The sequence below is a fragment of the Callithrix jacchus genome, chromosome 5 (assembly GCF_049354715.1).
Source record: "Callithrix jacchus isolate 240 chromosome 5, calJac240_pri, whole genome shotgun sequence".
In the NCBI taxonomy this organism is placed as follows: domain Eukaryota; kingdom Metazoa; phylum Chordata; class Mammalia; order Primates; family Cebidae; genus Callithrix; species Callithrix jacchus.
The window spans coordinates 131,154,776-131,181,287 of NC_133506.1; the positions used below are offsets into that span (position 1 = coordinate 131,154,776).

The 26,512-nt window shown below is 50.5% G+C and overlaps 2 protein-coding genes across 15 annotated transcripts in view; one reads left to right on the plus strand and one right to left on the minus strand.

Moving 5' to 3' along the window:
- Positions 1–7,089, plus strand: part of NUP85 (nucleoporin 85) — a 38,512-nt gene extending 31,423 nt beyond the window's left edge. For all 6 annotated transcript variants that reach the window (XM_054256472.2, XM_078374619.1, XM_002748726.7 and 3 more), the window contains 9 exons: positions 179–285; positions 3,154–3,237; positions 3,366–3,431; positions 3,619–3,770; positions 4,587–4,704; positions 4,794–4,894; positions 6,006–6,157; positions 6,449–6,550; positions 6,912–7,089. In XM_054256472.2, the coding sequence (XP_054112447.2) occupies positions 179–285; positions 3,154–3,237; positions 3,366–3,431; positions 3,619–3,770; positions 4,587–4,704; positions 4,794–4,894; positions 6,006–6,157; positions 6,449–6,550; positions 6,912–7,013 (984 nt within the window). In that variant the 3' untranslated portion in view covers positions 7,014–7,089. The remainder of the gene's footprint in view (positions 1–178; positions 286–3,153; positions 3,238–3,365; positions 3,432–3,618; positions 3,771–4,586; positions 4,705–4,793; positions 4,895–6,005; positions 6,158–6,448; positions 6,551–6,911) is intronic.
- Positions 7,090–7,705: 616 nt separating this feature from the next.
- Positions 7,706–26,494, minus strand: GGA3 (golgi associated, gamma adaptin ear containing, ARF binding protein 3). 9 transcript variants are annotated; one of them, XM_078374613.1, is made up of 18 exons: positions 26,423–26,494; positions 17,928–18,012; positions 17,734–17,809; positions 15,916–15,997; positions 15,322–15,420; positions 14,453–14,576; positions 14,069–14,172; positions 13,841–13,921; positions 13,367–13,504; positions 12,665–12,746; positions 12,450–12,566; positions 11,866–12,111; positions 11,397–11,467; positions 10,858–11,165; positions 10,442–10,638; positions 9,986–10,155; positions 9,701–9,811; positions 7,706–9,456 (listed from the first exon to the last, which is right to left on the minus strand). In XM_078374613.1, exons 5-18 carry the CDS (start codon positions 15,403–15,405, stop codon positions 9,346–9,348), a joined length of 1,944 nt encoding a protein of 647 aa, XP_078230739.1. In that variant the 5' UTR covers positions 15,406–15,420; positions 15,916–15,997; positions 17,734–17,809; positions 17,928–18,012; positions 26,423–26,494; the 3' UTR covers positions 7,706–9,345. The 9 variants fall into 9 exon arrangements, with proteins under 9 accessions (XP_078230739.1, XP_078230740.1, XP_002748770.1 ...); XM_078374614.1 differs by having other exon boundaries at positions 25,769–26,494; XM_002748724.6 differs by lacking the exon at positions 15,916–15,997.
- Positions 26,495–26,512: the final 18 nt, after the last annotated feature.

Genomic DNA, 26,512 nt, shown 5'->3' on the forward strand with positions numbered 1-26,512 from the left:
CTGGTGGCACCCTGATGTGTCATCCTCTTTTAATTCCTCCCTGAGGAACAGGAAGACCCTTTCCTTTGGCCCTTAGTGAAAGAACGTGGCAGTTCTGGGTTTTCTTATACAGAAGCCCTACCTACTCCCTGAGTCTGTTTCCATCCTTGGGACTGAGTGTCTCATCACCTTTCCACAGTCCAGCCTAGACCTGTTTCTGGGAGGTGAGAGCAGCCCAGAACCCCTGGACAACATCTTGATGGCGGCCTTTGAGTTTGACATCCATCAAGTGATAAAAGAATGCAGGTAGGGTCTCTCCCTGCTATGCTGTAACCATTTTTAGTTGTACACATACATATCACCACCATCCGTTTCTAGAGTGGCCTGTTCCTTCCTTACCCTTTTTCCCTCAGACCTGCTATCTTAGTCCAACTCACGCTGCTCTTGCAGAATACCTGAGACCAGGTAATTTATAAAGAAAAAGATTATTTTCTCACAGTTCTGGAAGCTGGAAGTCCAAGGTCAAGGCATTGGCACTGTTGCTTGCTGGTGAGGGCTGCTCTCTGCTTCCAAGATGGCACCTTGAACACTGTTCTCTCTCATGTGGTGTTAGGACAAAAACGGGACAAACTCCCTTCATCAAGTACCTTTGTAAGGGTACCTAATCTCATTCATGAGGGAGGAGTCCTCCTGGCCTAATCACCTCTTAAGAGTTCCTACCTCTTAACAGTATCACATTGGCAAAATGGGTTTTAGAGGGGATCCCTTCAAACCCTAGAACGTGCTCCCTTGCTTGGCCTGACACAGGTAGATAATGGCTTCTCTCTGGATGAGCTTGGGGACTTTCTGGAGGCTTGAGGGCTACCATATACATAACTGTTTCCATTTCAGGGATGTTTATTTAAAATAACATTGCAGGAAATTACTTTGACATTTAAAATCTAGAAAAAGCCAGCAAGCCTGTTTCGTGACGCCTAATGGACACGTAGTCACCTCATGGGATGGCATGTTCCAATAGTTCCACTCCAGTGATGCGAGCTACCCGAACCATCAGGCTAGGTATCATTCAGAATTCCCAGCCCTCTCTCCAAAAGAGGGTGTTTTATCATTGCACTGAATCTTTAACAAGGCAGGAAAGGGTGTGTCAAACATAATGAATCAAAGGTAAACCTTTCCAGAACTCTCCATATATGGTAAGTCGGAAAGAATATCCCCTTCCTTCTTGTGTACCCTGGATGGTGGGCAGTGCACTGAAGACTGCTGGAAGTGGGTAATGGCAGAAGATGGCCATGATCGGATGTCAGATTCACCAACCCCAACTGGCTCTTTTGTAAATCTGGGCATGGGAAGAGTTTCCTTCGCCCTATCTGGTCTTCTTGTGTTGGGCAAAAGAAAGCCAGGACTTTGAGAAAATGTTATTAGATTTGGGGAATAAAAAACAAGTTTTTTGTGTGTGTTTGTTTCTGTTTTTTTGTTGTTGTTTTGAGATGGAGTTTTGCTCTTTATGCCCAGGCTGGAGTGCAATGGCGCAATCTTGGCTCACTGCAACCTCTGCCTCAGCCTTCCGAGTAGCTGGGATTACAGGTGCCCATCACCATGCCCAGCTACAGTTTTGCATTTTTCAATAGAGACAGGGTTTCACCATGTTGGCCAGGCTGGTCTGCAACTCCTGACCTCAGGTGATCTGTCCACCTTGGCCTCCCAAAGTGCTGGGATAACAGGTGTAAGCCACCACGTCCTGCCAAGTTTTTTGTTTTGTTTGAGAAAGAGTCACTTTGTCACCCAGGCTGGAGTGCAGTAGCGTGATCTTGGCTCCACTGGATTTGCAGCCTCAACCTCCTGGGTTCAAGTGATCCTCTTGCCTCACCCTCCCAAGTAGCTGGGACTATAGGCTGCTGGATACTGGATCCCTTTGGGAAGACACCGGGTGCTGTCTCAGGCCTTCCTTCCACTTGCAGGTAGCTTTTGTGCAGGCTGAGGCTTTGGCTCCCTTAGCTTGAGTCCCCTATAGCCTTTTCACGGGCTTCTCTAATGGTTTCCCCATTAGAAATCTGGGTAGCCACAGCTGTTTTGGGAAGCTGAGTTTCCTTTCCCCTGACCCAGCTGACTGACTCCCATTTTTCCTGGCTTTATTGAGGTGTGATTAACAAATAAAGCAGTATATATTTAAGGTGTACAACTTTTTTTTTTCTTAAGACAGTCTCACCCTGTTACTCGGGCTGGAGTGCAGTGGCGTGATCTCGGCTCATTGCAACCTCCGCCTCCTGAGCTCAAGCGATCCTTCTGCCTCAGCCTCCTGAGTAGCTGGAACCATAGGCACGCGCCACCACGCCCAGCTAATTTTTGTATTTTGGTGGAGACAGGGTTTTGCCATGTTGGCCAGGCTGGTCTCGAACTCCTAAGCCAAGTGATCCACCTGCCTCAGCCTCCCAAAGTGTTAGGATTACAGGCATGAGCCACTGCGCCTAGCCAAGGTTTACAACATGTTTTGATAGACATTGTGAAATTAAGCTAGTGAGCACACCTGTCACCTCACATATTGACCCTTTTCGTGTGGTGAGAACATTTAAAGGCTACTTTCTAGCTGGGAGTGGCAGTGCACGCCTGTAATCCCAGCTACTCGCAAGGCAGAGGCATGAGAATTACTTGAAGCTGGGAGGTAGAAGTTGCAGTGAGCCGAGATCTCGCCACTGCACTCCAGCCTAGGTGACAGAGCAAGATTCTGTCTCAAAAAATTAAAGAAACCAAACTACTTTCTGAGCATTTTTTTTTTTTTTTTGGAGATATGTTTGTTCTCTCTCCTCCAATTTGGAGTGCAGTGGCGTGATCTCGGCTCACTGTAGCCTCTGCTTCCCAAGCTCAAGCAGTCCTCCCATCTCAGCTTCTCGAGTAGCTGGGAGTGCAGGTGTGTGCCACCACGCCTGGCTAATTTTTATATTTTTTGTAGAGATGGGGTTTTGCCATGTTCCCCAGACTGAGATCTTGATCTCCTGGGCTTAAGTGATGTGCCTGCCTTGGCCTCCCAAAGTGCTGTGATCACAGGCATGAGCTACCATCATGCCTGGCCCCATCTCTTTGAGGGATAGGACATGTGGGGTTATTGCTCACCCCCACTCTTATGGGATACCACCTCTGGCCTAACTTTCCTTCTTGCCTTGGTGTCTGAATCCGCAGCATCGCCCTGAGCAACTGGTGGTTTGTGGCCCACCTGACGGACCTGCTGGACCACTGCAAACTCCTCCAGTCACACAACCTCTAGTAAGTGGCCTGGCAGCGTGGATCCTCCTCTCCTCACCACCAATGCCTAGAAGGGAGGTTGGGCTGAGGAAGGCGGCCCTGAACAGGCCAGGCCAGGAGTCTTGGTCTTTTGTTACATTTTATTTCAGTTTTGGTTCCAACATGAGAGAGTGCCTCCTGCTGGAGTACGCCTCGGGACTGTTCGCTCATCCCAGGTAGGAAGGAACCCATGGGTGTGTACTGTGCTGGGTGCTCTTCAGCATGTGGGTGTCATTGGAGCTTGGACTATTCTCTCCCAGTTGGCTCCGTAAAGGCTCTGGAAGGGTCAGTGGAGGGGAGCCTCAGGTGACAGTCCCCAGAGCCAAAGTAGCACTTCATGTTTGTCCTCCTGGACCTCTGCAGCCTGTGGCAGCTGGGAGTGGATTACTTTGATTACTGCCCTGAGCTGGGCCGAGTCTCCTTGGAGTTGCACATTGAGCGGATACCTCTGAACACCGAGCAGAAAGCCCTCAAGGTGCTGCGGATCTGTGAGCAGCGGCAGATGACTGAACAAGGTGAGCTGGCCCAACTCCCAGCCTACTGTGTGGGACACGGAAGTCAGGAGACCCTGAGGTCATACTTTGTGCCTACCCTGCCTACCCCGCGCCATCCCCCTCTTCCCCAGCCACATGGGAGAGGTGGGGCTATGGATGCCAAGAGGTAAGCTGGGAGATAGGATCATTATTTGGGAGGGACAAGAAAGGTAGGGATCCACTGGAACCCAGACAAAATCTACACGCCACCTGCAAAGGCCTGAGCTGCCTCTTCTCTCACACACTTGATTCCACGATGTCAAAGCTAGGGTTGGTAACTGTTTCCCCGTCCAGGTGGGTTGCTGTTGCTAGCTCAGCCTGACTCAGTGGGGAACAGTGCTGGAGGTGGCTTCAGAAAAGCATAGAGAGTGGAATGAGGATGACCAAGTCTGCCCCTTCCTTTCTCCCCTCACTGTTGATAAAAACATGAGTTACTACCCTACAGAGAGGCAGTTGTATGTTCGAGACCATTTCTGAAAGCATATGGTTTTCATGACCCACAGGAAGATGGGATTTGAGGTATCTAAAGAGGTAACAAAAGGGCTGACTTGTAGAGAGAAACAGAAATCGTCCTTTGCTACCCCTGAAGCCACACACTTACAGGGCCAGTCCTGCTGTGATGGGCACCAACACTATTAATCAGCCCCTGAGTTTCCAGCTCTGCTGACTCAGCTGTGTTTAGAGCCCACAGAGAGGCTTGGGGTGGAGTGAGGCTGTGAGGCCACTCCAGTCCCCACAGGGCTCAGGAATGGATTTGTGGGGTGAAAGTATTCACCTTTTCTCTTTTCCCCTGCAAAGTTCGCAGCATTTGTAAGATCTTAGCCATGAAAGCCGTCCGCAACAATCGCCTGGGTTCTGCCCTCTCTTGGAGCATCCGCGCTAAGGATGCCGCCTTTGCCACGCTTGTGTCAGACCGGTGGGTGCCACTGGTGTTAGCTTCCCAGGGACTGGGCAGGTGAGGTAGGCTTGAGACTACTGCTCTGATCTCTGGGCCGGGCCTTGCAGGTTCCTCAGGGATTACTGTGAGCGAGGCTGCTTTTCTGATTTGGATCTCATCGACAACCTGGGGCCAGCCATGATGCTCAGTGACCGACTGACATTCCTGGGTGAGTGTCTGGGTTTTGTGCCCCATGCTTTGGGTAAAAGTGGGTAGTTGGGGAGATTGGAGGGATCACACCAGACTTCTCCCAGCACTTCCTTCCTATATTCCCATTGCTTCGGTGGTCCCAGAAATGTCCTCCATCATGCCTAGGATCATGAGTTTGGCTGTAGTATCTCCTTAGTGCCTCTTTTCCCCTCCCTCCCTTCCCTTTCTTTTCTGTTCTCTTTCCTTACTTCCTTTCTTACACTGTGACCCAGGCTGCCAGGCTGGAGTACAGTGGTGTGATCTCAGCTCACTGCAACCTCCACCTCCCAACTTCAAGCAATTCTTGTGCCTCAGCCCCCCTCCTCCCCACTAGCTGGGACTACAGGCATGTGGCATCACACTTGGCTAATTTTTGTATTTTAGTAGAGATGGGGTTTCACCATGTTGGCCAGGCTGATCTCAAACTCCAGATCTCAGCTGATCTGCCCACCTCAGCCTCCCAAAGTGCTAGGATTACAGGCATGAGCCACTGCACCTGGCCTAGCCAATCCCCGCCTTTTTTTTTTTTTTTTTTTTTTGAGATGGAGTCTTGCTCTGTTGCCCAGGCTGGAGTGCAGTGACATGATCTTGGCTCACCACGACCTCTGCTTCCCAGGTTCAAGTGATTCTCCTGCCTCAGCCTCCTGAGTATCTGAGACTACAGCAAGCACATGCCACCATGCTGAGCTAATTTTTGTATTTTTAGTAGCAACGAGGTTTGACTATGTTGGCCAGGCTGGTCTCAGAACTCCTGACCTCGTAATCTGCCCGCCTTGACCTCCCAGTGTGCTGGATTACAGGTGTCAGCCATTGCGCCCAGTTGTCAGTCTCTTAACCCATGACTCGTTACGTATTTTGACACTGACGTTTCCCCAGATTTGACTCTTTGCATTTCATTCGAAGTCTGTTTTGAACACTCTTGGTCTGCATCTCATTGGCCTGTTCAGAGACAGCTCTGGAAATATCTCTTGCTTGCTGGAGTGGCTTGTCTGGGGTTTTTCAAATCGTTAGGGCCAGGGCGACTTTTGTAGGTGTCACTTGAGCGATTTGGGGGAATATGCAGGTGATCTAGCGCTCTTGTTTTGCTATAGGAAAGTATCGCGAGTTCCACCGTGTGTATGGGGAGAAGCGTTTTGCCGATGCAGCTTCACTCCTTCTGTCCTTGATGACGTCTCAGATTGCCCCTCGGTCTTTCTGGATGACTCTGCTGACAGATGCCCTGCCCCTTTTGGAACAGAAACAGGTGAAGGTTGCAGCAGCGCTGGTTTGCTTTGCTTGTCAGTCCCTGCTGGAGCTTAGTGTGTAGCTCTTGCCGACATGCATGTTTCTCCCAGTCGTTCTGCCTGCATGCATGTATTCCCCTCAGCACCCTCTGGAATTCCATACTCACATGGGAAATATCGCTTAGTTTGAAATGAGGTCTTCCTATACAAAGCGCACTCTTTCCAAAGGGCATGAAAGGAAGAACGTCTGAACATGCGAACGTGGGCCCCTGGCTGGGGAGCAGCCAAGCAAGGCAGTTTCTCTTCCCTAGGTGATTTTTTCAGCAGAACAGACGTATGAGCTGATGCAGTGTCTGGAGGACTTGACTTCAGGAAGACCAGTGCATGGAGGACCCGACACCCAGCAGTGCCAGGTCATTAACTTTTGGGTTGATGGTTCCACTTGGAGGTGGGAAAAGGCTCTCTGTATCTCAGGCTCCCCTTCTTCCAGAAACACTGGATTCTATGGACACGTGCCTCTTTCCCTTAACCTGTGTAATTCACACACCAACTTTTAGGAGAAAATGAGGGGTTCCAGTGTTCTCATCTCTACATTTTGTTCTTTCCTGTTCATTTCCAGTGTGGCCCTTTGGTACTGTTTTGTTTTATACTGATAATTTTCTGAAAGCTACTATGAATGTTAAATGCCCTCCACCTTTAGATTAGTTAGAACCCTTGGGAGTGTGACAGGGCTCCTTCCTGCTGTATCTCAAGCTGGCACTCTCTGCTTTGCAGGATGATGACATAGAGACTACCAAGGTGGAAATGCTGAGGCTTGCTCTTGCACGAAATCTTGCTCGGGCAATTGTAAGAGAAGGCTCACTGGAAGGCTTCTGAGAGCTGCTTCAATGTGGTAACTTTGTATGACAATGTATATAATTTTTTAAAAAGAATAAATGTTCTTTTGCAAATGTAGGTTCTTAAGAGTCTACCCAGGGAGGTTTTTTTTAGATGGAGTTTCCCTCTTGTTGCCCAGGCTGGAGTGCAATGGTATGAAACACATGTAATCCTAGCACTTTGGGAGGCTGAGGCAGGCGGATCACAAGGTCAGGAGTTTAAGACCAGCCTGACCAACATGGTAAAACCCCATCTCTACTAAAATTACAAAAATTAGCCAGGCATGGTGGTGTGCACCTGTAATCCCAGCTACTCAGAGGCTGAGGCAAGAACCCAGGAGGTGGAGAGTTGCAGTGAGCTGAGGTTGCACCATTGCACTCTAGCCTGGCAATAGAGCGAGTCTGTCTCAAAAAAAAAAAAAAAAAAGTTATGGTGACTGCAGTGTCTTGAAAATTTGAACAAGAGCCCTTGGTGTGGTAGACTTGTGCTTCTGAAATCTTGCCTCACCTCAATCTTCTGGAACACTTAACAATTTTTTATTTCCCTTAAATTACAAGTATTCAGAAACCTGTACTTGTAACAAAACCTTAGGCAGTTCTGTCACAGGCTATTTACTCACCTACATCTGGAATTCATAGGCGGTACCTTTCCTCCATCAGGGTGAATGACATCTATATTAGGAAGATTCTGAGTACAGTGAAAATGGTTTTATTTAACATGCAGCAAACAAGGGCAGCAGGGTTTGTATATCCAGTACAGCTATTTGCCATGAAGCATTGACCTCAATAATAATAAGTAATTGAGCTTAATAGAAAGTTACATTTCCACAGAGTCATTATATAGACATTCCCAGGGCTGCAGCAGCCAGTCTCTGGAAGGCTCTTGGATTTATTCCTTGTGAAAAATGATTCACTTTTGACCTGTCCTGTCCTAATGAAGCAGTGAAACCTGCTTGCTAAAGACAGCGAGGGCTGGGGAAGGGATATGACCTCTTGATCTAGAGTAATGAATAACAAAGGCTGGCAAGGGGCTGGGAGGAACCAGGGAACGTGGTCTGTGCCACCTTTTCCTAGAAATGTCCAGTTGCTGAGGCTGTTCACCTGAGCTTTGCACACTTCCCTGCATCTATGGCTGCTGGTGATTGTTTCCTTTTGTTTTGTGAGGGAGGCTTGGAGTCCCTGTCCCAGCATCACATCCAGCAGCTAGAGTGACCAGGACAAGGTGGCTGGGGCCAAGCACTGTTGAAGCAATAGGGTCTGGTGACTCAGTTTAAGAGTGGCCCATGATCTCATCACTTCCAGACCCAGCATCTCGCTGACAGTGCCCCTCAGTAGCTGGGGAACAGTCAAGGTTTCTGGGCAGCACATTAGGACATATGTTTAGTGCAACGTTTGTGATCCTGAGGCCTCCTGTGTCCAGCCACAGGTGCCACACCACATGCCATCTGGTGAGAGGAGAGGTTGGCCAAAGCAGGAGGACGCTGAGTGGCGGGAGATTCTAAGGGGAAGATAGCAGTTTATTTCATGCCAAGCAAGAGGTAGTCAATAGGATGGCCTGTCCCCACTGCTGGAGGCACGCTTTTCCCAGAAGGCTGAGTACCTGCTTCTGGAGAAGGGGAGACACTGGCTCTCTTCATTTTCTTTCCTATCCCTAGTTGGGCCTGTCATGAGGCCAAAGTCCATGTCCTGCCAAGATGTCCATAGGACACAGCCTGCCACTGCTGGGGACAAGCACACAACTCACCACTCAGTGGCCATTCCACAATGCTGCTGCCCACCAGAGGCAGGGCTGGGGACTCTGCAGTATGCCAGTTCCTTATTCTGGGGCCAGGTACCTCCCTGGGGGTGGTAGCAGGAGCTGGCCAGCAGGGGGAGCATGGGATCACAATGGGGCTGTGGCCTCTTGGGCTGCAGCGTGTGAGGATGTGGCTCATGTGGGGAGTGAGCCGTGACAGTCTCTCTTTAGAGACCCCCACCCCCCCACCGCTGGTGGCTTCAGTAAATGCCAGTAGAAAGAAGAAAAACAAGTATGCCAAGCCTGGGGTCCATGTTCCCAGGATCCAGGACAGCAGTGAAGTTAGGGGCCACTCCCCACCCCCGACAGCACATGGCCACTTCAAGTCACACAGGTAGATAAAACAGGTCCTTTTAGGGGCCAGAGGAGAGGTTATCACAGCAGCAGTTTGGTTCCCAGCAGAAATATCCAGGGCCCCTGTTCCACATCAAAGCTACAAGCACTGTCGTCAGGGCGTGGAGAGTGACGGGACCAGAGCCCTCCCTGGCTCAGGGCAGCCTGCCTGGCTTCAAAGTGGAGATCACAGCATCCTCTGGGGTCATAGGTTTCCCCACTGCTCCACAGGAGGGAACTGGTCCACCTCGCCCACCTCTGTGCTCAGCTGCTCCCCCAGGGCGAAGGTCAGCTTATACCGAAGCCGCACCTTCTCCTGTGACAGAGGGCAGCAAGTGAGATCCACCCCTCGGCAAGATACTCTCTTCTCTGCTACTCCCTCTTTGCTAGAGGTATGGTCCCTTTTCCCCAAAACCCCCAACCATGCTCAGCCGCTTAACCTAAGACAGCAAAGGGATGTGTCGATTATATATGTCACAACACTTCCAGCTAGGAGGTGGTGGTCCTGAGGTCCTAATCTGGGGCCTCAGGCTGGGACCCTTGGGTTCTGTGCTGCTCACCTTCAGTGGATTGGCCAGCAACATGACCTGGGTGATGGCTGCAGGTGGCTGGATGGGGCTAAATGGAGAGAGTTCTGTCCCAGAGGGTGGCTGCAACTTCACTTTCATTGACTAAAGAGAGAGAAAGTTCCTTTGAAGGGAATTGAGAGCTGGCAGGTGCCCCAGATGGAACCTGCAGTGTACACATACACACACACACACACACTCTGCCACCTGCTGGCTGCAAAGGCCTCCACACAGTAGGGTCAAGATATGGCCATTTTGGCCCCAGGGAGACACTGGTACCTTGGGCACTGCAGCTTGCAGCACGATGCTCTTGACAGGTAAGGGAGCTGTGTTCAGCATGGACACCACCACCACCAGCACGTCAGGCCGTCCTGGGGGACACTCCTTGGCAAAGTGGAAGAGGATGCGGAAGCCGTTTTTATCATACGCTGTCACGGGAAGGGCACTACCTGCAAGAAAGCAGAACATGGGTGTGGGAGCAGTGGCACCAGACACACCCAACAGAGCCCCAGCAGTGAGGAGAAAAGGAATACACTGAGGTGTGACAAGTCCTGTGCTTTATAGACTCTGGGAGAGGCACTGGTGAGGAGCTTAAGGCCGAGAATGGCATGCAGGCCTGCTCAGCTCTAACGGACCACCTACAAGAAGTGCCTGGATCCACCCATGTCGAATGTCCTACAGCTCTGTGGCTGTGAGCCCCACCACCCCATCCCACCTCATGCCTCCAACACTTACTAGGCTTGATTGATTCCAGGGGCACGTGGATGCTGGCCAGGGAGAGCTCAGGCCCCTTCAGGGGGCTGCCCTGGCCCTGGAAAGTAAGTGGTTGGAAGAGTGGGCTGCCAGGCCCTGTGGAGAAGGGCAGGAGAGGCCTGGCTGGGGTGGTGGTGGGGATGAGAGGGGAGGCAGCAGGTTTCACCAAGCCTGAGGTCCTGGGAGGCAGGAAGGATGGAAGGCACATCAGAGCTGGCCAGAGCTGCAGGGCTGACTCTCACCTAAGGCCCCTGGCCATGCTCTTACCCAAGCCCACCCCTCACCTTCCAGTCTGACTGATGGGACTGCAAGGCCCCCCCATCCCTTCCAAGTTAGCTCTGGTTCTGACACATTCAGGCCCAACCCTCAGCAACCCCCCATCTCTTTCCACTCATTACACTTTGGCCTCTTCTAGAAGCTGATCGAGGGCATCCAGGTGGTGCAGCGTACTGTCGCCCAACGCCAAGCCATGGTGCCCAGGGACTGTGGGCTCAACTTTTGGGGCCACTCCAGTAGAGAACAAGAAGGAGCCCACACTGGGGGCAGGAACACTGGCTGGGACCACAGGAGCTGGGAAGGGAGGCGGCAGTGGAGCTTGGGAGCTGCTTGAGGAGGGGACTGAGGGCTGGAGCAGAGGAGTGTCGGAGGTACCGCAGGCAGCAGTCCCCGGCCTGGGGCTGAAGAAAGCCAGGTCGGACTGTTCCCTCTATGAGCAATGGAAAGGGTGGTGAGCTGAGGGCGGGGTGGGGAAGACCTGCCACTGGGACAGGGTGCAGCCCTCTGAGAATCACACAGAAGGCAGCTCCAGAGGCACTCATTGTTCCCCACTGTAGCTGGCACGCTCTGGAGGGGACAGCTAACTGCAGCCCAGGAGAGATGACTCTGGAAAGCGGAGGTGCTCAGCACAGTAGTGCTGTCACTGTTCCTGTGCCCCTACCTGAAGCAGGTGCCACTGGCTGTTCCCAACTGACTCTTTGGGAGGAACATTTGGGGCTGGGTCGGCAAGGCCTGACAACAGAGAAGAAAACCAGATGAGAAGAGGACTGAGCTGGGGCAGCCCTAGCTCTGCCTTGCCCGAGGAAGGGTCAGGTGACAAGTGACATCAATGAGTGAAGGTGCAGGGAGAAGCTGTTCTGCAGGCAACCTCCAAAGGGGAGCTCTCCAGTCCACACATGCAGAAGTGGGGGGCCTGTGGGGAGGGGTGCAGGGCAGGAGGCACAGTCCACCAAGAGGATGCCCCTGGGGGCCCCAAGGGTCACTGAGCTTTAATGACTACAGTTTAGGGCTCTCTGCCCACCCAACAGCCAGACTGGGGTCCTGCTCAAGGTTCCTCCTGATTCTGTGCACCCGTCTTCGTCCAAGAGCCCTACCAGGGGACACCCCTGACAGCCCCCTGTGGGCCATACCCAAACAGAGCAGCTCCTCATCCAGCAAGGAGAGGGCGTTGCTTGTGCTGTTGGGCCCGGGGGTGGCCTCGGCCTGGCTGGATGAGCGGCTGCGTGGAGGTCCTGAGGCCTGGGGTGGTGGAGGGAGAACTGGGATGCCTGACGAGGGTGGAGTTGGTGCTGGGTCTGACATGGGGGACAAACTGTTCGTCATGTCCAACTCAGCAAGGTCGATGAGTGTGCCTTGGTTATTGCAGTGACTGTTTCCTGGATGGTCAACAGAACAGGACAGGAATAATTAGGGGTCTTCTAGTGGCTGTGTGGCAGGAGGCAACGCCCTAGGCACAGTGGTTACTGCTCCAGTTTCTGGCCTAATCCACTGGCATTTCTGCCAGGGGGTGCTGCAAAGCAAGCCTGAGAAGGCAGGCTGGGAAATTCCCACCCACATCTCCAGGCCTCTGGGAAGCTGGAGGACTGCTTGGAATGGCAGAGAACCCCATCAGGTCCTGTGCAGCACCATGCTGGCCAGCCTGCACCCACAGCCTCGTGGTAGGGACCTAAGGCTGGTCTGGAGGAGTCCAGAGCTGGGGACCACAGCATCTCACCTTCTGAGTCAGGCAGGGTTAAGGTGGCCACCTCACCATTGATGACCTGCCCTTCAATAATTGTTTTATAAGAGTTGATGACCCGGGAGAGATTGTCACTGGCCTGCAGGATGTCCCCTGGAGCAGGAAAGAGAGACTTCTGACTCCTGTTGTGATAGTTCCCACCCACATATCCAAATGCCTGGCTCATCTCTGCCAATAGCTCTTTCACTCACCCAGACTGTTATCATTGTCCTCAGTCTCGCTGGCAAGTTTAAATAATGTCCGCCTCTTGTTCTCACACCGATCAAACAGCTCCTGAAAGAGACTCAGACATAAAAATCACAACCACAAAGGCCTTTAAAGATCATCTGATTCATTCAGAGTTCATGGCCAGAAAATGACAAGGATCCACCAATTGCCACGGGCAGTTACCAACAGAGCCGGGACCTCAGTGCACATCTTCTTGCCACCACCATACCATGTCACCCAGGATGTTTGTTTAGGTAGCAGTGACCAGGATGGATGAGGAAAAGTCAGTTCCTTCCTGCCTTCCGGGCTGGCATGTGCCTCTGAACTCTCTATCCACCCAACCATGGCCTGGACCACAAGGCCATCAAGGTCACAAGGAAGCCTCTTGGTCCCAGTGTCCCCAAGGCAGTAAGAAAAGGCAGAGAGCAGGGGTGAGCACCGAGGGCATGGTCTCTGGAGTCCAACTCAGGTTTCCATCCAGCCCTTACACCCTGGGCAAGTCAGCTGATCCCGGTGGCAAATGGGGACGCCACCCTCTACTGATGTGGCTGCGATGCGTAAGGTCGTGAATATGCTGCCAAGGGCACAGCCTGTGTCTTTGACAAGGCAGGTATGCAGCAAATGCTGACTGAACTCCTGCAGGGCGGCATGGCCCCAGGAGGCAGCCTTTGCTGCCGGCGGCCCACCTTCATCAGCTCTCTGTCCCCGTCCGAAGAGTCCTCCTGGCTGTAATGAAGCAGCATCTCATTGAGCAGTCTCACGTTGTTGTTAACTTCCTCTAACGTGTGCAGACGCTTGGTCACCTTCTGGATTCGTGCCTCATCCTGCCCCAGTGAAGATCGGAAAAAAGAGAGCTTAACTCGAATGTCTTCCCACTTCTGCCAGGTCATACCTTACCCCACGACACGAGCGCAGAGGCTGTGCCTCAGAAGCTTCTTACAGCGTGGGGTGCTTGGGGCACAGTCTACACTTCTGCTTTCACATACCCACTCCCGACTCACTCATGCTCCTCTCTTCCATGCTCCCTCCCTTGGAAGCTATTGTGCTCCTCCTACTACTCTCAGATTCTGGAGCAGAGGCGGGGCAGCTGGCAGCAGAGGCTTCTGCTGTGTGGTCATGGGCTTTTCCACCCTGTGCCCGAAGGACCAGGGCCCACTCACTTCCTTCACCATGGACTTGATGAGCTTGTTGGCCTCTTGCAAGTCATCTGGGTTTTTGCTTTTCAGCAGCTTGGCTAACAGCTGAGAGGAAGAAATCAGAGGAGAAGGGAAGAGGTAGTGCCCCTACCCCAGGGAGACTGTAGAGAGCTCCCCACACCGTGCAAACCACATTCCCCTGCTGCCACCACCTCTCATCCGAGAAAATCCCAGGCCTGGGGCATCCTTTACCTTGGACTTCTCTTCATCATCAAAAACGGGGTTTTTGGGACGAGGTGGTGGAGAGGGGATCAGCATCCTGTCCATAGGGATGGGTGGGTCAGACTGCACTATGCCTGAAAGGGGACATGGCGGCATATGCACTCAGGCTTTGGTCACCTTGCACCCCCCGTCACATACCAAGGGCCACATCCCTGTGATCAAGGCCTGGAAGGGGTAGCAGGGTAGAGGGCAGGCTAATCACACCTTATTCCATCCAACCCCCACTCAGCCTTGCCTGGGGACAAATGTTGTTCTCTTTGGGAGGGACTCTGGGGACCCCAAACCTTTCCTTCTCTCCTTGCCTGGGCCAGCCTTCAAGGGCTGCCGGGAGGCTGCAGGCAGGCAGACACATACCCTGTCTCTTCAGCATGTGGTAGGCGTCTTTGATCTTTGCTTCTTCTGGCAGGGCCATGGTCCAGCTGTACAGCAGCTCAATAACCTTGGTTTTCACTTTCTCAGACACCCTGTCCCCCAGGTACTACGTGGCAAAAGAAAATAAGAGGACCTAGTATCTGCAGTTTGGAGGCAAAGAAAATGTAAGGCTCCCTTCACAGCAATGGTGTGGCTGCTTAGGAGCTACAGTCCTCAAGCCTACTCAAAATCTGCAGGTGTCCAAATGTGTGTGAGTGTGGAGAGGGAAGGACCTCCCTGTGGTGTGGCTGTGTCCATCTGGATATAATCTGTGGATAGGCAGGAGGTCATCGCTGCATTTTCACACACAGGCTGCCAGAAACAAAACTGCATCTTGAGGGTGTTCATGAGAATGTCTTTAGCATGAAAAAGTATTCCTTCTGCTTTAAGTGGGGGCCCAGAGCTGTGCAACACCAGTGTGTAACAGAACCTGGCCAGCTGAGCATCAGAGCAAATGACAGAGGCCAGCTCCCTGTATCCACGTAAGACAGGCCAAGAAAATCCAGAAAACCCACAACTGCCGTATGCTAGGAGCCTAGAGTCCCACACTCCATGGGCCCTCACCCTGAACACACACACAGCCACTGCTACATCACCTGGCACATTTAGGCTGAGGGCACTTTCCAGAGAAAGTTGCCAGTCTTGTGGTCTGTTTGGTCATCCCATTACCTCCAAGGCCCTAGCTCTTTAAGGACAAGACACGGAGAACCTCAGCTCCCTGGAGATGCTTGATGGGCAGTGAAAGCCAGTACAGTGAGAGACAGGAATGAACACAAAAGTTCCTAGAAGCGAGGAATCTGCCACTGACTGACCTTTGGAGAGACGACTTTGATTAACTCATTCAGAAAGCGGAACTTCCCCACTTCGTTATGAAATCTCCTCCCACAGTTCTTCATGCACGCCTCCAGCACCTGCAGTAGCAGAGGAGACACACTCAGTGAGGGCACACTCTGGGCTGGGACCTGACACTGGCAAGACCCCGGCACCCAGGGAATCTTGGCACCCATGCCCACAGGAAGGAGCTTGTCACAAAAAGCGGTGTGCACTGCCCAGGGACAGTACAGTTAAGCAACAGGATCACTCACAGACCATGTCCCTCTAACTGCAAACCTCTGCTGGGGAAGCTGGACAGGGACTAAAGCAAGAAACTCTGAGAGATCCCGACTCCAAGATGGCCTGGATGCCAATCCTGGAAGCTGTCTTCCTTAAAGATTCTGGCTTCGTGTTTTACACGTGAGGGAAGTGAGGTCCAGGGACAAAGTTTCTCTGACTCAGTATCCAGGGTTCTTTCCACAAGCTCACCAACAGTTGTGCAGAGGGTGGGAAGGATGCTTAACCTGTTATCTTTGATGAAGATGACAGGATACTTCTCCTCCCTCCTCCCTCCATTGATCTCCCTAACTTACGCTTTTGCTTTCCTGTGCTGCCTGTGGTCCCTGGCACTGCGGTTTCTAAGGAGTGCACCGTCCAGGCTCTCTTTCTTGGCTTCTGCATTTTAAAGCAGGGTTTCTTAAATGAGGCCTAGCTGACATTTTGGGCCAGTCACTCTTGGTTGTGGGGGGCCATTCTGCACTCTGTAGGGTGTTGACCAGTATCCCTGGCCTCTGCCTACTAGATGCCAGGAGGATCCCCACCCTGATGTGTGACAACTAAAAATGTTTCCAGACATTGCCAAATGTTCCCTGGAGGGTCAAATCATACCCTGTTGGGAATCACTGGGTTTTCTTTTCTTGGAGACAGAGTCTCACTGTGTCACTCCGGCTAGAGTCCAGTGGTGTGATCACCACTCACTTTAGCCTCAACTTCCTGGGCTCAAGCCATCCTCCAACCTCAGCCTCTTGAGAAGCTGGGACCACAGATATGTGCCACCATGCCTGGCTACTTTTTACAATTTTTGTAGAGGCAGGGTCTCACTATGTTGCCTAGGCTGGTCTTGAATTCCCAGGCTTAAGTGATTCTCCCAGCCTAGGTGCCCCCAAAACTGACTATAGGTACAAGCCACCATGCCCTGCTGAGAACCACTTATTTATTTATTTATTTATTTAATTTTTTTTTTTGAGACGGAGTTTCGCTCTCGTGACCCAGGCTGGAGTGCAATGGCGCAATCTTGGCTCACCACAACCTCTGCCTCCTGGGTTCAGGCAATTCTCCTGCCTCAGCCTCCCGAGTAGCTGGGATTACAGGCACGCGCCACCATGCCCAGCTAATTTTTTGTATTTTTAGTAGAGATGGGGTCTCACCATGTTGACCAAGATGGTCTCGATCTCTTGACCTCGTGATCCACCCGCCTCGGCCTCCCAAAGTATTTATTTTTATTTTTTGAGATGAATTTCGTTCAGGCTGGAGTACAATGGCACAATGCTGGCCTAGTGCAACCTCCACCTCCCAGATCTAAGCGATTCTCCTGCCTCAGCCTCCCAAGTAGCTGGGATTACAGGCATGCGCCACCACGCCTGGCTAATTTTGTATCTTTAGTAAAGACGGGGTTCTCCATGTTGGTCTCAAACTCCTGACCTCAGGTGATCCACCCGCCTCGGCCTCCCAAACTGCTAGGATTACAGGCATGAGCCACTGCGCCCAGCCGAGAATCACTGTTTAAGGAACTCATTCAACACCAAACATGACTGAGGGGTGCACATAAGCTAAATGATATTTCCTCTTTTCTCTTTCTAGGACCTGAGTCAGCCCTGGATTCCTGACATCTCGGCTGCTCTTTGGTTTAGGGGCATGTGGAGGCACTGAGGGCCAGGCACCATTCTGTGCCTTAAATTCTCTCAATCTGAACAGACACCAAGTTCTGCCCCAGGGGCCTCAGCTGCCAGCACCACACCTTCGCTAGTGACTGGCATTATGTTTAACTACAGAATGAACTGGACTCACCTCTCTTTTCTTCAGCTGGCCAACTCTGAACTGTCAACACAACCCTTTCAGCATCTCTTCACGAAGCCTTCTCTTGCCCTACATGGGGCTCAGGGCCCGAACTCTAGGCTGCTTTCCTTAGCCCCTCTGCCTTGCACACTAACCATGTGGCTGGCAGGGATGGCACTGCAGTCACCCCTGAGGCCTCGGGGTCTGGCACAATGCACACACATTTGTGAAACAGCTAACTGAACAGATTCAAGATCTGCCTAAGTTTGTATCAAGGACTTTCTGCTGGCTTTTGGCATGAGCCCTGAGAACCACCAGGGGGCATAAGGAATGGCCTGGGCAGGTGAAGAACCTACCGTCAGGGCCTGAAGTGCTTCCCATTCCTGTGGGGACTGGATCTTGTGGGCCAGCAGGCGGACAGCGATCTGTGGCCTGGGGAACAAGCAGAGCACACTTCGGCGCACTAAGCCTGGGACTGCCCTCCTTGGCCACAGTTGTTCCCCTTCCCAGTCCGCTCCCTCTCAGCTGCCCCTGCAGTGCTGAGACTCACCCTTCCAGCTCCTTGTTGATCTGATCACAGAAGCCAATTATGTATTCCCAGTCCTCCTGGCGGTTGGAAGGATTGGTGGCTTTATCTTGAGACAGAACAAAAAAGAGGACAATTGTTACGAAGAGAAAGGAGGATGCAATGGAAGGTTTTCGGCACAAGTTTTACTCTCTAATAGAGAAGCCTCAATAGCTCAGTCAAGTAGCAAGGAGACAGAAAAAAAAAGTTCAGTCAGAGAGCAAATACAAACACTGCTTTCTGTCCAGTATTTTTAAACTCACAAATAAAAGAGAAAACAAATTCTCAGTCTTGTGGAGCTTAGAGTGGATCAAGGTCAAAAGGAAAACACAAGTAATTAAAATATTCCCAAATAAATACCTACATAAAACATGTAACTATAACAAGTAAAGGGAACCCAGCTATCTAAAAATGAGCTCTGTGTTAAGTAGAGATGGTTGAGAAAGTTTTTTGAGGGAACTGATACCAGAGTGAACTAGATAACAAATATACATATTTACAAACCATGAATATTTTCTTTTTTTTTTTTGAGATGGAATTTCACTTTGTTACCCAGACTGGAGTGCAATGGCGCGATCTCGGCTCACTGCAACCTCTGCCTTCTGGGTTCAAGCAATTCTCCTGCCAAAGCCTCCCGAGTAGCTGGGACTACAGGCGCACACCACCATGCCCAGCTAATTTTTGTAGTTTTAGTAGAGACAGGGTTTCAGCTTGTTGACCAGGATGGTCTTGATCTCTTGACCTCGTGATCCACCCGCCTTGGCCTCCCAAAGTGCTGTAATTATAGGCGTGAGCCACCGCACCCCGCCAAACCATGAATATTTTCTACATACCTCTCAAAAGATTTTTCCAGACCTAGCCTTCCATAATGCTTTAAGTGTTTTTGAAATTGCACATAATGCTCATCATTGTCAAGCCAGCAATATTTACTTAGCCCCTACTGAGTCCTGATCACTGTGCAATCTGCCTAAGACTGCAGCCTGAGTATCTAGCACCCTCAGGCTTTAATGGACTTCCGTGACCAATCACAATCACAAGCACTAGAGTTCTCAGAGGGCCACTGGGATTGAAAATCCAGGCACTCAGTGCAGTTCTGATGTTTGGTATGGGCTATCCTCCGTTTCCTTCCCAAACCTGTGATTACAGCCAAGAGCCCAGCTGAGGGTAGTTAAACTGGTTCCCATCTCTGATTCAGATCCAGAGGCTACCTCTTGCAGAAAGCACTCTCAAGCTGTTTGCTAAATTTAGGGCTTCAGGTTCCAAAGACAAATGGAGGGCTGAAGACGCACACCCTTTAAAACATTCTTGCTCCCTCCCCAGAGCTCCACGAGAGCCCAAAGCAGAGTGTCAGAGCCCCTCCCGACAAGGGATCCTGTCAGAAGTTTCTGAATTCTGATTTATCACAACTATATTTTGTTAACTCTAAAAATCACCAGCTGGGCTGGGCACAGTGGCTCACACCTGTAATCCCAGCACTTTGGGAGGCCAAGGCAAGCGGATCCCCTGAGGCTGAGAGTTCAAGATCAGCCTGACCAACAGGGAGAAACCCCGTATCTACTAAAAATACAAAATTAGTCAGGTGTGATGGCGAATGCCTGTAATCCCAGCTACTTGGGAGGCTGAGGCAGGAGAATCACTTGAACTTAGGAGGCAGAGGTTTGTAGTGGGCAGAGATTGCGCCATTGTACTCTGGCCTGGGCAACAAGAGCGAAAATCCTGTCTCAAAAAGAAAAAAGAATCATCAACTGGATGAGCAAATCCTAACAGAGACTCCAGCCCCTTCACTGGTAACAGGGCCCCAGGGCTCTGAGTAGAGACAACTGCCAGGCAGAGAAAAGGCCCGTGGCACCCAGTTCAGCATCCTGCTTCCCAGGTGTGGGCTTGGCCTCCACGGCAGTGTTTCTGTTCTAACTGCAAGGGAAAGATGCTGATGGTTTAGGTTCATATTTATTTATTTACTTTTTTTCTTTGAGACAAAGTCTTGCTCTCTCACCCAGGCTGGAGTGCAGTGGCGCAATCTGGGCTCACTGCAACCTCCATCTCCTGGGTTCAAGTGAGTCTCTTGCCTCACCATACTGAGTAGCTGGGATTACAGGCATGCACCACTGCACCTGGCTAATTTTTGTATTTTTAGTAGATATGGGCTTTCACCATGTTGGCCAGGATAGTCTTGACTTCAGGTTAGGAGGTCAAGACCAGTCTCGGCCTCCCAAAGTCCTGGGATTATAGGCATGAGCCACTGCAACCAACCTAGGTTCCTATTTAGATGAAAACAAGGTGTCTGTCTTCAATCTTGAAAGAGAAGTAGCAGGTCCTTAAAAATGTCAAGCTTGAAAGAGAGCTGAATCTAATCAAGGGTGGCCATCTGGAAAGAAACATTTGACAATCCTGCATTACTGCCACAGTAAGCTACCACTATCATCTTCCAAATGCCGAGTCTCTCCCACCAATTGTCTGAAAACTTCTCAGGTGTTAGCGTGGCTGTTACTAATTCCTATCATTTGAGATGCTTAAAATTCTCACGTAACACCAAAAGGCTGCAGGACGAAAAAATTAAATGGTCTCAGGAGCCATTCCCATCCCCCAGTGATACTATCATTTTGGGAACAGTCATACACTTAGTGACAGAAGAAAAACTGGCCCACTCACTTCCACTTTTTGCTGGGGAAAAGCATCTTCCAAGTGCAGAGTAAAATATGGACTCCTCCACCCCAGAGGCAAAGGGCATTCACCACACAATCTATTCTTCCCAAGCCTATTAGAATTCCAATAGCACTTCTACTTCCAAGAACATTTCTGCCCACTTTTCACTTGTATTAACTTCTCTGGAATCTCACTTTCTTCCACCTTGATAGCTTTTTACTGCAAATCAACAGGGAGCTCTTTGCCTACTCAGGGCACAAAAAGCCCTGGTTTCTGCAAGGGTCAGTTCCATGTCCGAGTGTCTCCTCCAGCCCTCTAAGCAGCTCAGAAAGCAGAGCTCACCCACCAACAGAAATGGAAAGGAACCTCTGGGGATAATTCTGGGTGACTTGATCTCTCCATCTGCCTACTGCCTCCCCCAGCAGATGCACGCAGCCTTCCACCCACTCAACATTCTCCTTCACCTGGCACAGAGATGACACCCGAGTTCCCCTACAGACCCTGCCTTCCTGAACCACCCCGCCAGGCTCTGCTCTGACTCACGGTTTCTGTCTATTTTCGGGTCTCTGCTGAAAGCTTCATCTGTTTCTGTGTCTCTGGATTTCCTTCCTGCTCTCATTTTCAGCTTCATTCCATCACTAGCCTAGACTCTCGTGGGACTTAAAACATTATGTGGGAATGGAAACAGCAGCACTGGCTACCCGATTCCAGCACAGCTCAGACATTCCAGGGAAAACAAGATTTACATAGCAGACTGGACACTATGGCTCACACCTATAATCCTAGCACTTTGGGAGGCTGAGGCAGGCGGATCGCCTGAGGTTGGGAGTTTGAGACCAGCTTGACCAACATGGTGAAACCCTGTATCTACTAAAAATACAAAATTAGTTTGGCATGGTTGCACGTGCCTGTAATCCCAGCTACTCGGAAGGCTGGGGCAGGAGAGTCACTAGAACCTGGGAGGCAGAGGTTGCAGTGAGCTGAGATCGCACCATTGCACTTCAGCCTGGGCCACAGAGTGAGACACCCTCTCCAAAAAAACAAACAAACAAACAAACTATGTAACAAATGACTTACAAATAAGCAGAGACAAAAACATGGGCTGGAAAGGGAGTAAAGGTCAACCTTCAATGCTAGGGTCCTGAATTGAAACAGAAACTTAGTCAATGACTAAGTCTTTGTTGGGCACCCACAGACAATGAAGGAAACAGCATGTCAGCATGCCAGACCCTGGAAGGACTACAGAAAAAGTTCAAACACAGATTTTACCCCCGAGGAGGCTGTGCTCTCCTAGTTCAATATATGAAAAAAAAAAAAAAAAAAATCAGTTCATAAAACATGACAGTAGATAACTGGGCTAATTCGGTATAGAAATGAGTGTCAAAACAAATGCATTGGCTGGGCTTGGTGACTCACACCCATAATCCCAGCACTCTGGGAGTCAAGGAGGGCAGATCATGAGGTCAGGAGTTCGACACCAGCCTGGCCAAGATGGTGAAACCCTGTATCTATTAAAACTACAAACATTAGCCAGGTGCAGTGGCAGGAGCCTGTAATCCCAGATACTCGAGAGGCTGAGGCAGGAGAATCACTTGAACCTGGGAGGTCAAGGTTGCAATGAGCTGAGATTGCGCCACTGCACTACAGCCTGGGTGACAGAGTGAGACTCCATCAGCGGGCAAGTGGTGGGGGTGGAGGAGTGGGGCAGGCAGGGGAGAAATATCACTTTTCTTTCCTTACTTCCCTATTTTTATTTTTGAGACAGGTCTCACTCTGTCACTCAGGCAAGAATGCAGTGGTGCAATCATGGCTTACAGTAGCCTCAACTTCCTAGGCTCAGATGATTCTCCTCCCCCAGCATAGCTGGGACCACAGGCACTCACACCATGCCCAGCTGATTTTTTTGTATTTTTGGTAGAGACAGGATTTTGCCATGTTGCTCAGGCTGGTCTTAAACTCCTAGGCTCAAGCAATCTGCCTGCCTCGAACTCCCAAGGTGCTGGGATTACAGGTGTGAGCCCTGGTGATTGGCCTTTTTTTTGGTTGTTGTTTGAAATAGGGTCTCATTCTGTTACCCAGGTTGGAGTGCAGTGGCTCGGTCATGGCTCACTGCAGCCTCTGCCTCCCAGGCTCAAGTGATCCTCCCACCTCAGCTTCCCGAGTAGCTGGCGTCACAGGTGTACACTCATTCTATTTTTAGAGATGGGGGTCTCACTCCATTGCCCAGGCTGGAGTAGGTGATCATGGCTCATGGTAGCCTCCAACTCTTGGATTCAAGCAATCCTCCCGCCTCAGCCTCCTGAGTAGCTGGGACCACAGGAATGAACCACTACATGTGGCCTATTAAGTCACTATTTCTATAAATGGTGCCACCTTCCAAAAGTCCCCTTTGCCCCCATCTTTTTTGACTCCTTCTTTCCTCTCTCCTTTACCATTCCTCTCAGTCCTGTGGTCCTTTCTTTCTCGATGTCTTTTTAAATACCTCCCTTCCTTTCTTATCCCTACTCTCCACTCCTTCTCACCTGCTTCTAGAACTTCTGTTCTAATCCATCCTAATTCTACGTAAAGTCTCTATACCAAATCAAGCCTCTTTTTTTTTTTTTGGAGACTGAGTCTCACTCTGTTCCCCATGCTGGTGTACAATGGCACAATCTCGGCTCACTACAACCTCCACCTCCTGGGTTCAAGCAATTCTCTTGTCTCAGCCTCCTCAGGAGCTGGGATTACAGGTACCTGCCATCATGCCTGGCTAAATTTTGTATTTTTGTAGACAGGGTTTCATGCGTTGGCCAGGCTGGTCTTGAACTCCTGACCTCAAAGTGATCCACCCGCCTTGGCCTCCCAAAGTGCTGGGATTACAAGTGTGAGCCACAATGCCTGGCCTCAAATTAAGCTTCTTAAAATACCAATTCCATCTAGTACATGAGGAATGAGGACCTAATAATGGCAGAAATGGGCGTGGTGGCTCACCTATAATCTCAGCACTTTGGGATGCTGAGGCGGGTGGATCAATTGAGGTCAGGAGTTCAACACCAGCCTGGTAAACATGGTGAAACCCCGTCTCTACTAAAAATACAAAAATTAGCCTGGCATAGTGACACACACTGGTAGTCTCAGCTACTTGGGAAGCTGAGGCTGGAGAATCACTTGAACACAAGCAACGGAGGTTGCAGTGAGCCAATACTGTGCCACTGCCCTCCAGCCTGGGTGACAGAGTGAGACTCCATTTCAAAAAGATAACTAAATAAATAAACTTATTGGGCTGGAAATTGGAAACCCTGTAGAATTTGGTCTTAATTTCCCAGCCTTATCTTCCCTCATTTCCAAACACCTCTGTTACTGTGTGCCCCAAGCAGGTTTGCTCTCTCCACATCACCACCTAATGTTTTTTCAGCCAATTTTTTCCCATTCTTTAATGGCTGGCTCAAATGCAGTATCCTCATTGAATCATCTCTTCTCCCATCCCCAGTTCCTTAAAGAGAATGTCTGCATTTTAGCACTGCCTTGTATCTTTATCTTTTAAGAGTTCTTTATCTACTCCAGCATCACCTCCATCCAACTAAAGGCAAAATCTTCTTGAACTTTCTAATTGCTTTAATGCCTCACACAGCAGGTACTCATTAAACACTGATTGATCGATCATGGTGGGACCTGAGAGAAGACTGAAGTCATCAAGAGATGGTTTGTGAGGAAACAGAATCTGAGAAGTTTTCAAGCATTTAGTTGAGGAAAGGGAAGTAGGGCTTCCAGGTAAGGATAGCAATGGGTATTGGTAAGCCAAGAACATCAGACTGAGCAGAACACAAAAATGTATGTGGAAGCCACAGAGAAAAAGGCCTGGAACAACCAAGGCAACAGTGGAATGGCTTGATTCAACGGAAGTACGCTTCTGGGAGCAGAATGGACTGAGGAGAAGTTAGGATGGGAGAGACCTGAGACCCTGGGCCAAGCAGAGGCCTTTGCAACAATTCAGGCAAACAAGGGGTGACGAGGACCCTGAAATGATGCTGAACCCCAACTGCTGGTTTGTTCAACTGGTACAGTTCACATCATTAAGTCATAACAACTGTGAAGCTTGTGTCTCTACAGTTATCATGTGACGCCCCCCCCCCACCTTCTTCACTCTCCCTCAAAAACAAGCATGTCCCTCTCATTTCATAACGTGACTCTAAGCTGGGTGCAGTGGCTCATGCATGTAATCCCAGCACTTTGGAAGGTAAAGGTGGGAGGATCGCTCAAACTCAGGAGTTCGAGACCAGCCTGGGCAAAATAGCAGGACCTCATCTCTTTGTAAAATTTGGTCTTAATTTCCAAGACTTCATCTCTACTAAAAATCAAAATAATTAGCCAAGCATGGTAGTATGTGCCTATAGTCCCAGCTACGCAGGAGGCTGAGGCAGGAGACTCACTTGAGCATAGGGGTTCAAGGCTACAGTGAGATATAATCGTGCCCCTGCACTGCAGTCTGGACAAGACCCATTGTCTCAAAAACAAGTAACAAAATGTAACTCTAAATCTAGCGTATTAAACTCAGCTGAGGTCATTTAAGTTATTCAATATCCATATTAATATCTTCAAAGCAAACTAATTCGACTTTGGTTATAGCAAGTGAGGCATTTCTGGGCAAGTGGTTTGATTGGAATCAGGATGTCCTCTTTTTGTGAAATTATGGCAGTAGTACCTGCTTTGCTAGGATACTTGGTAAACGAATTTAATGATTATCTGTAGAGTACTCTGAGCTCCTTGGAGAACAGTTCCATACATAGAGAAGCCTTTATGACCTGCCTGCAACTGCAGATTTTGCAAATATAATTTCTCTTTTGGGAAATGCTCCCCTTTAAACTGAAACTCAACCCCCTGAAGGGGGTTTCTTAATAAGAAAAATCAGACAACTTGAGGAAATAGCTATCACATCGAACACCCCGGAAGCAGTACTAAATAAGAGACCTCAGAACAAGGCAGTACTAGGTATCTCACATGTCCCATCACCAATCCAATTTCCCCTCTACTTAAAAGAGGCTTCCAGGTTTAGCCTATAGGAAAGTTCACTTATTAACCCTCAGGCAGAGTACTATCTGCTAACCAGGTTAACACACATTTCCTTCGTAGCACTCTAATTCACAGTGGAATGACAGCAGTATGCCTCTAGAACTACAGCTTCAGACTGTGCTTCTCAGCCTTACTCAGAATAGATTGTCAACAGTGACTCGTTAGGATGTTCAAGCGGGGGTGTATGTATGTGTCAGGGGAGTCCCCGACACCGATTTCACCATGCTGCTTTGGTCACTGGAAGAAAAAGGTAGCTCTCTGTTCTCTATGGTCGCTCTCTTTGGAAAATTATTTTCACTTCAAGCATTCTGCCTGAGCGAAGAGGTCACTTCTCGAACACATGGTCACAATTCTGAAGCTGCCAGGCGAGTGAACGCAGTCGGCAGCACCCACCACGCCCGGAAATTCAGCCCCAATCTGAAGCTTTTCCCTTAGTCAGGGATTGGGGCGCTGGGGTCCCAGAGTCACAGCCGGGCGGCCGCCCCACCACAATCTCCCCAAAGAGTCGATGCATGTCAGCCCGAAGATCTTGGCTGTCGCCTGTTCCGAGCCTGCGGGGCCGTATGAGACCCCGAGTTCACGCGCCGCAGCGAGTGAAGCGAGGGCCGGGCATGGGCCCGGGCGCCCTGCTCGGGAAGGGGCGTGATCGCGGGCTGCTCGCGGCGAGGGCGAGCCCGGGCGTGGGCTGCGAAGAAGCGACGCCGTGGAGCCCGGGGAGGGGAGGTGGGGGTGAAGAAATGAGCAGCCCAGCGGCTCGAGGGCAGGCAGAAGCGGCCGCGGCTACTCACTCAGCCAGGACTCCAGGCTCTCCCCTTCCGTCTCCGCCATATTGCAGCCGCCCGGGCCGGCCCCGCGGCCTCAAAACTCGCGAGAGTCTG

Bases quoted from the DNA above. Each gene is read 5' to 3' on its own strand.
- GGA3 (XM_002748724.6), bottom strand. From the start codon at position 26,462: ATGGCGGAGACGGAAGGGGAGAGCCTGGAGTCCTGGCTGA. The intron at 18,013-26,422 runs GTGAGTAGCCGC...TTCTGTCTCAAG, and splicing joins GAGCCTGGAGTCCTGGCTGA to ATAAAGCCACCAATCCTTCC. The intron at 11,166-11,396 runs GTAGGGGCACAG...CATTGCTCATAG, and splicing joins GCCAGTGGCACCTGCTTCAG to AGGGAACAGTCCGACCTGGC.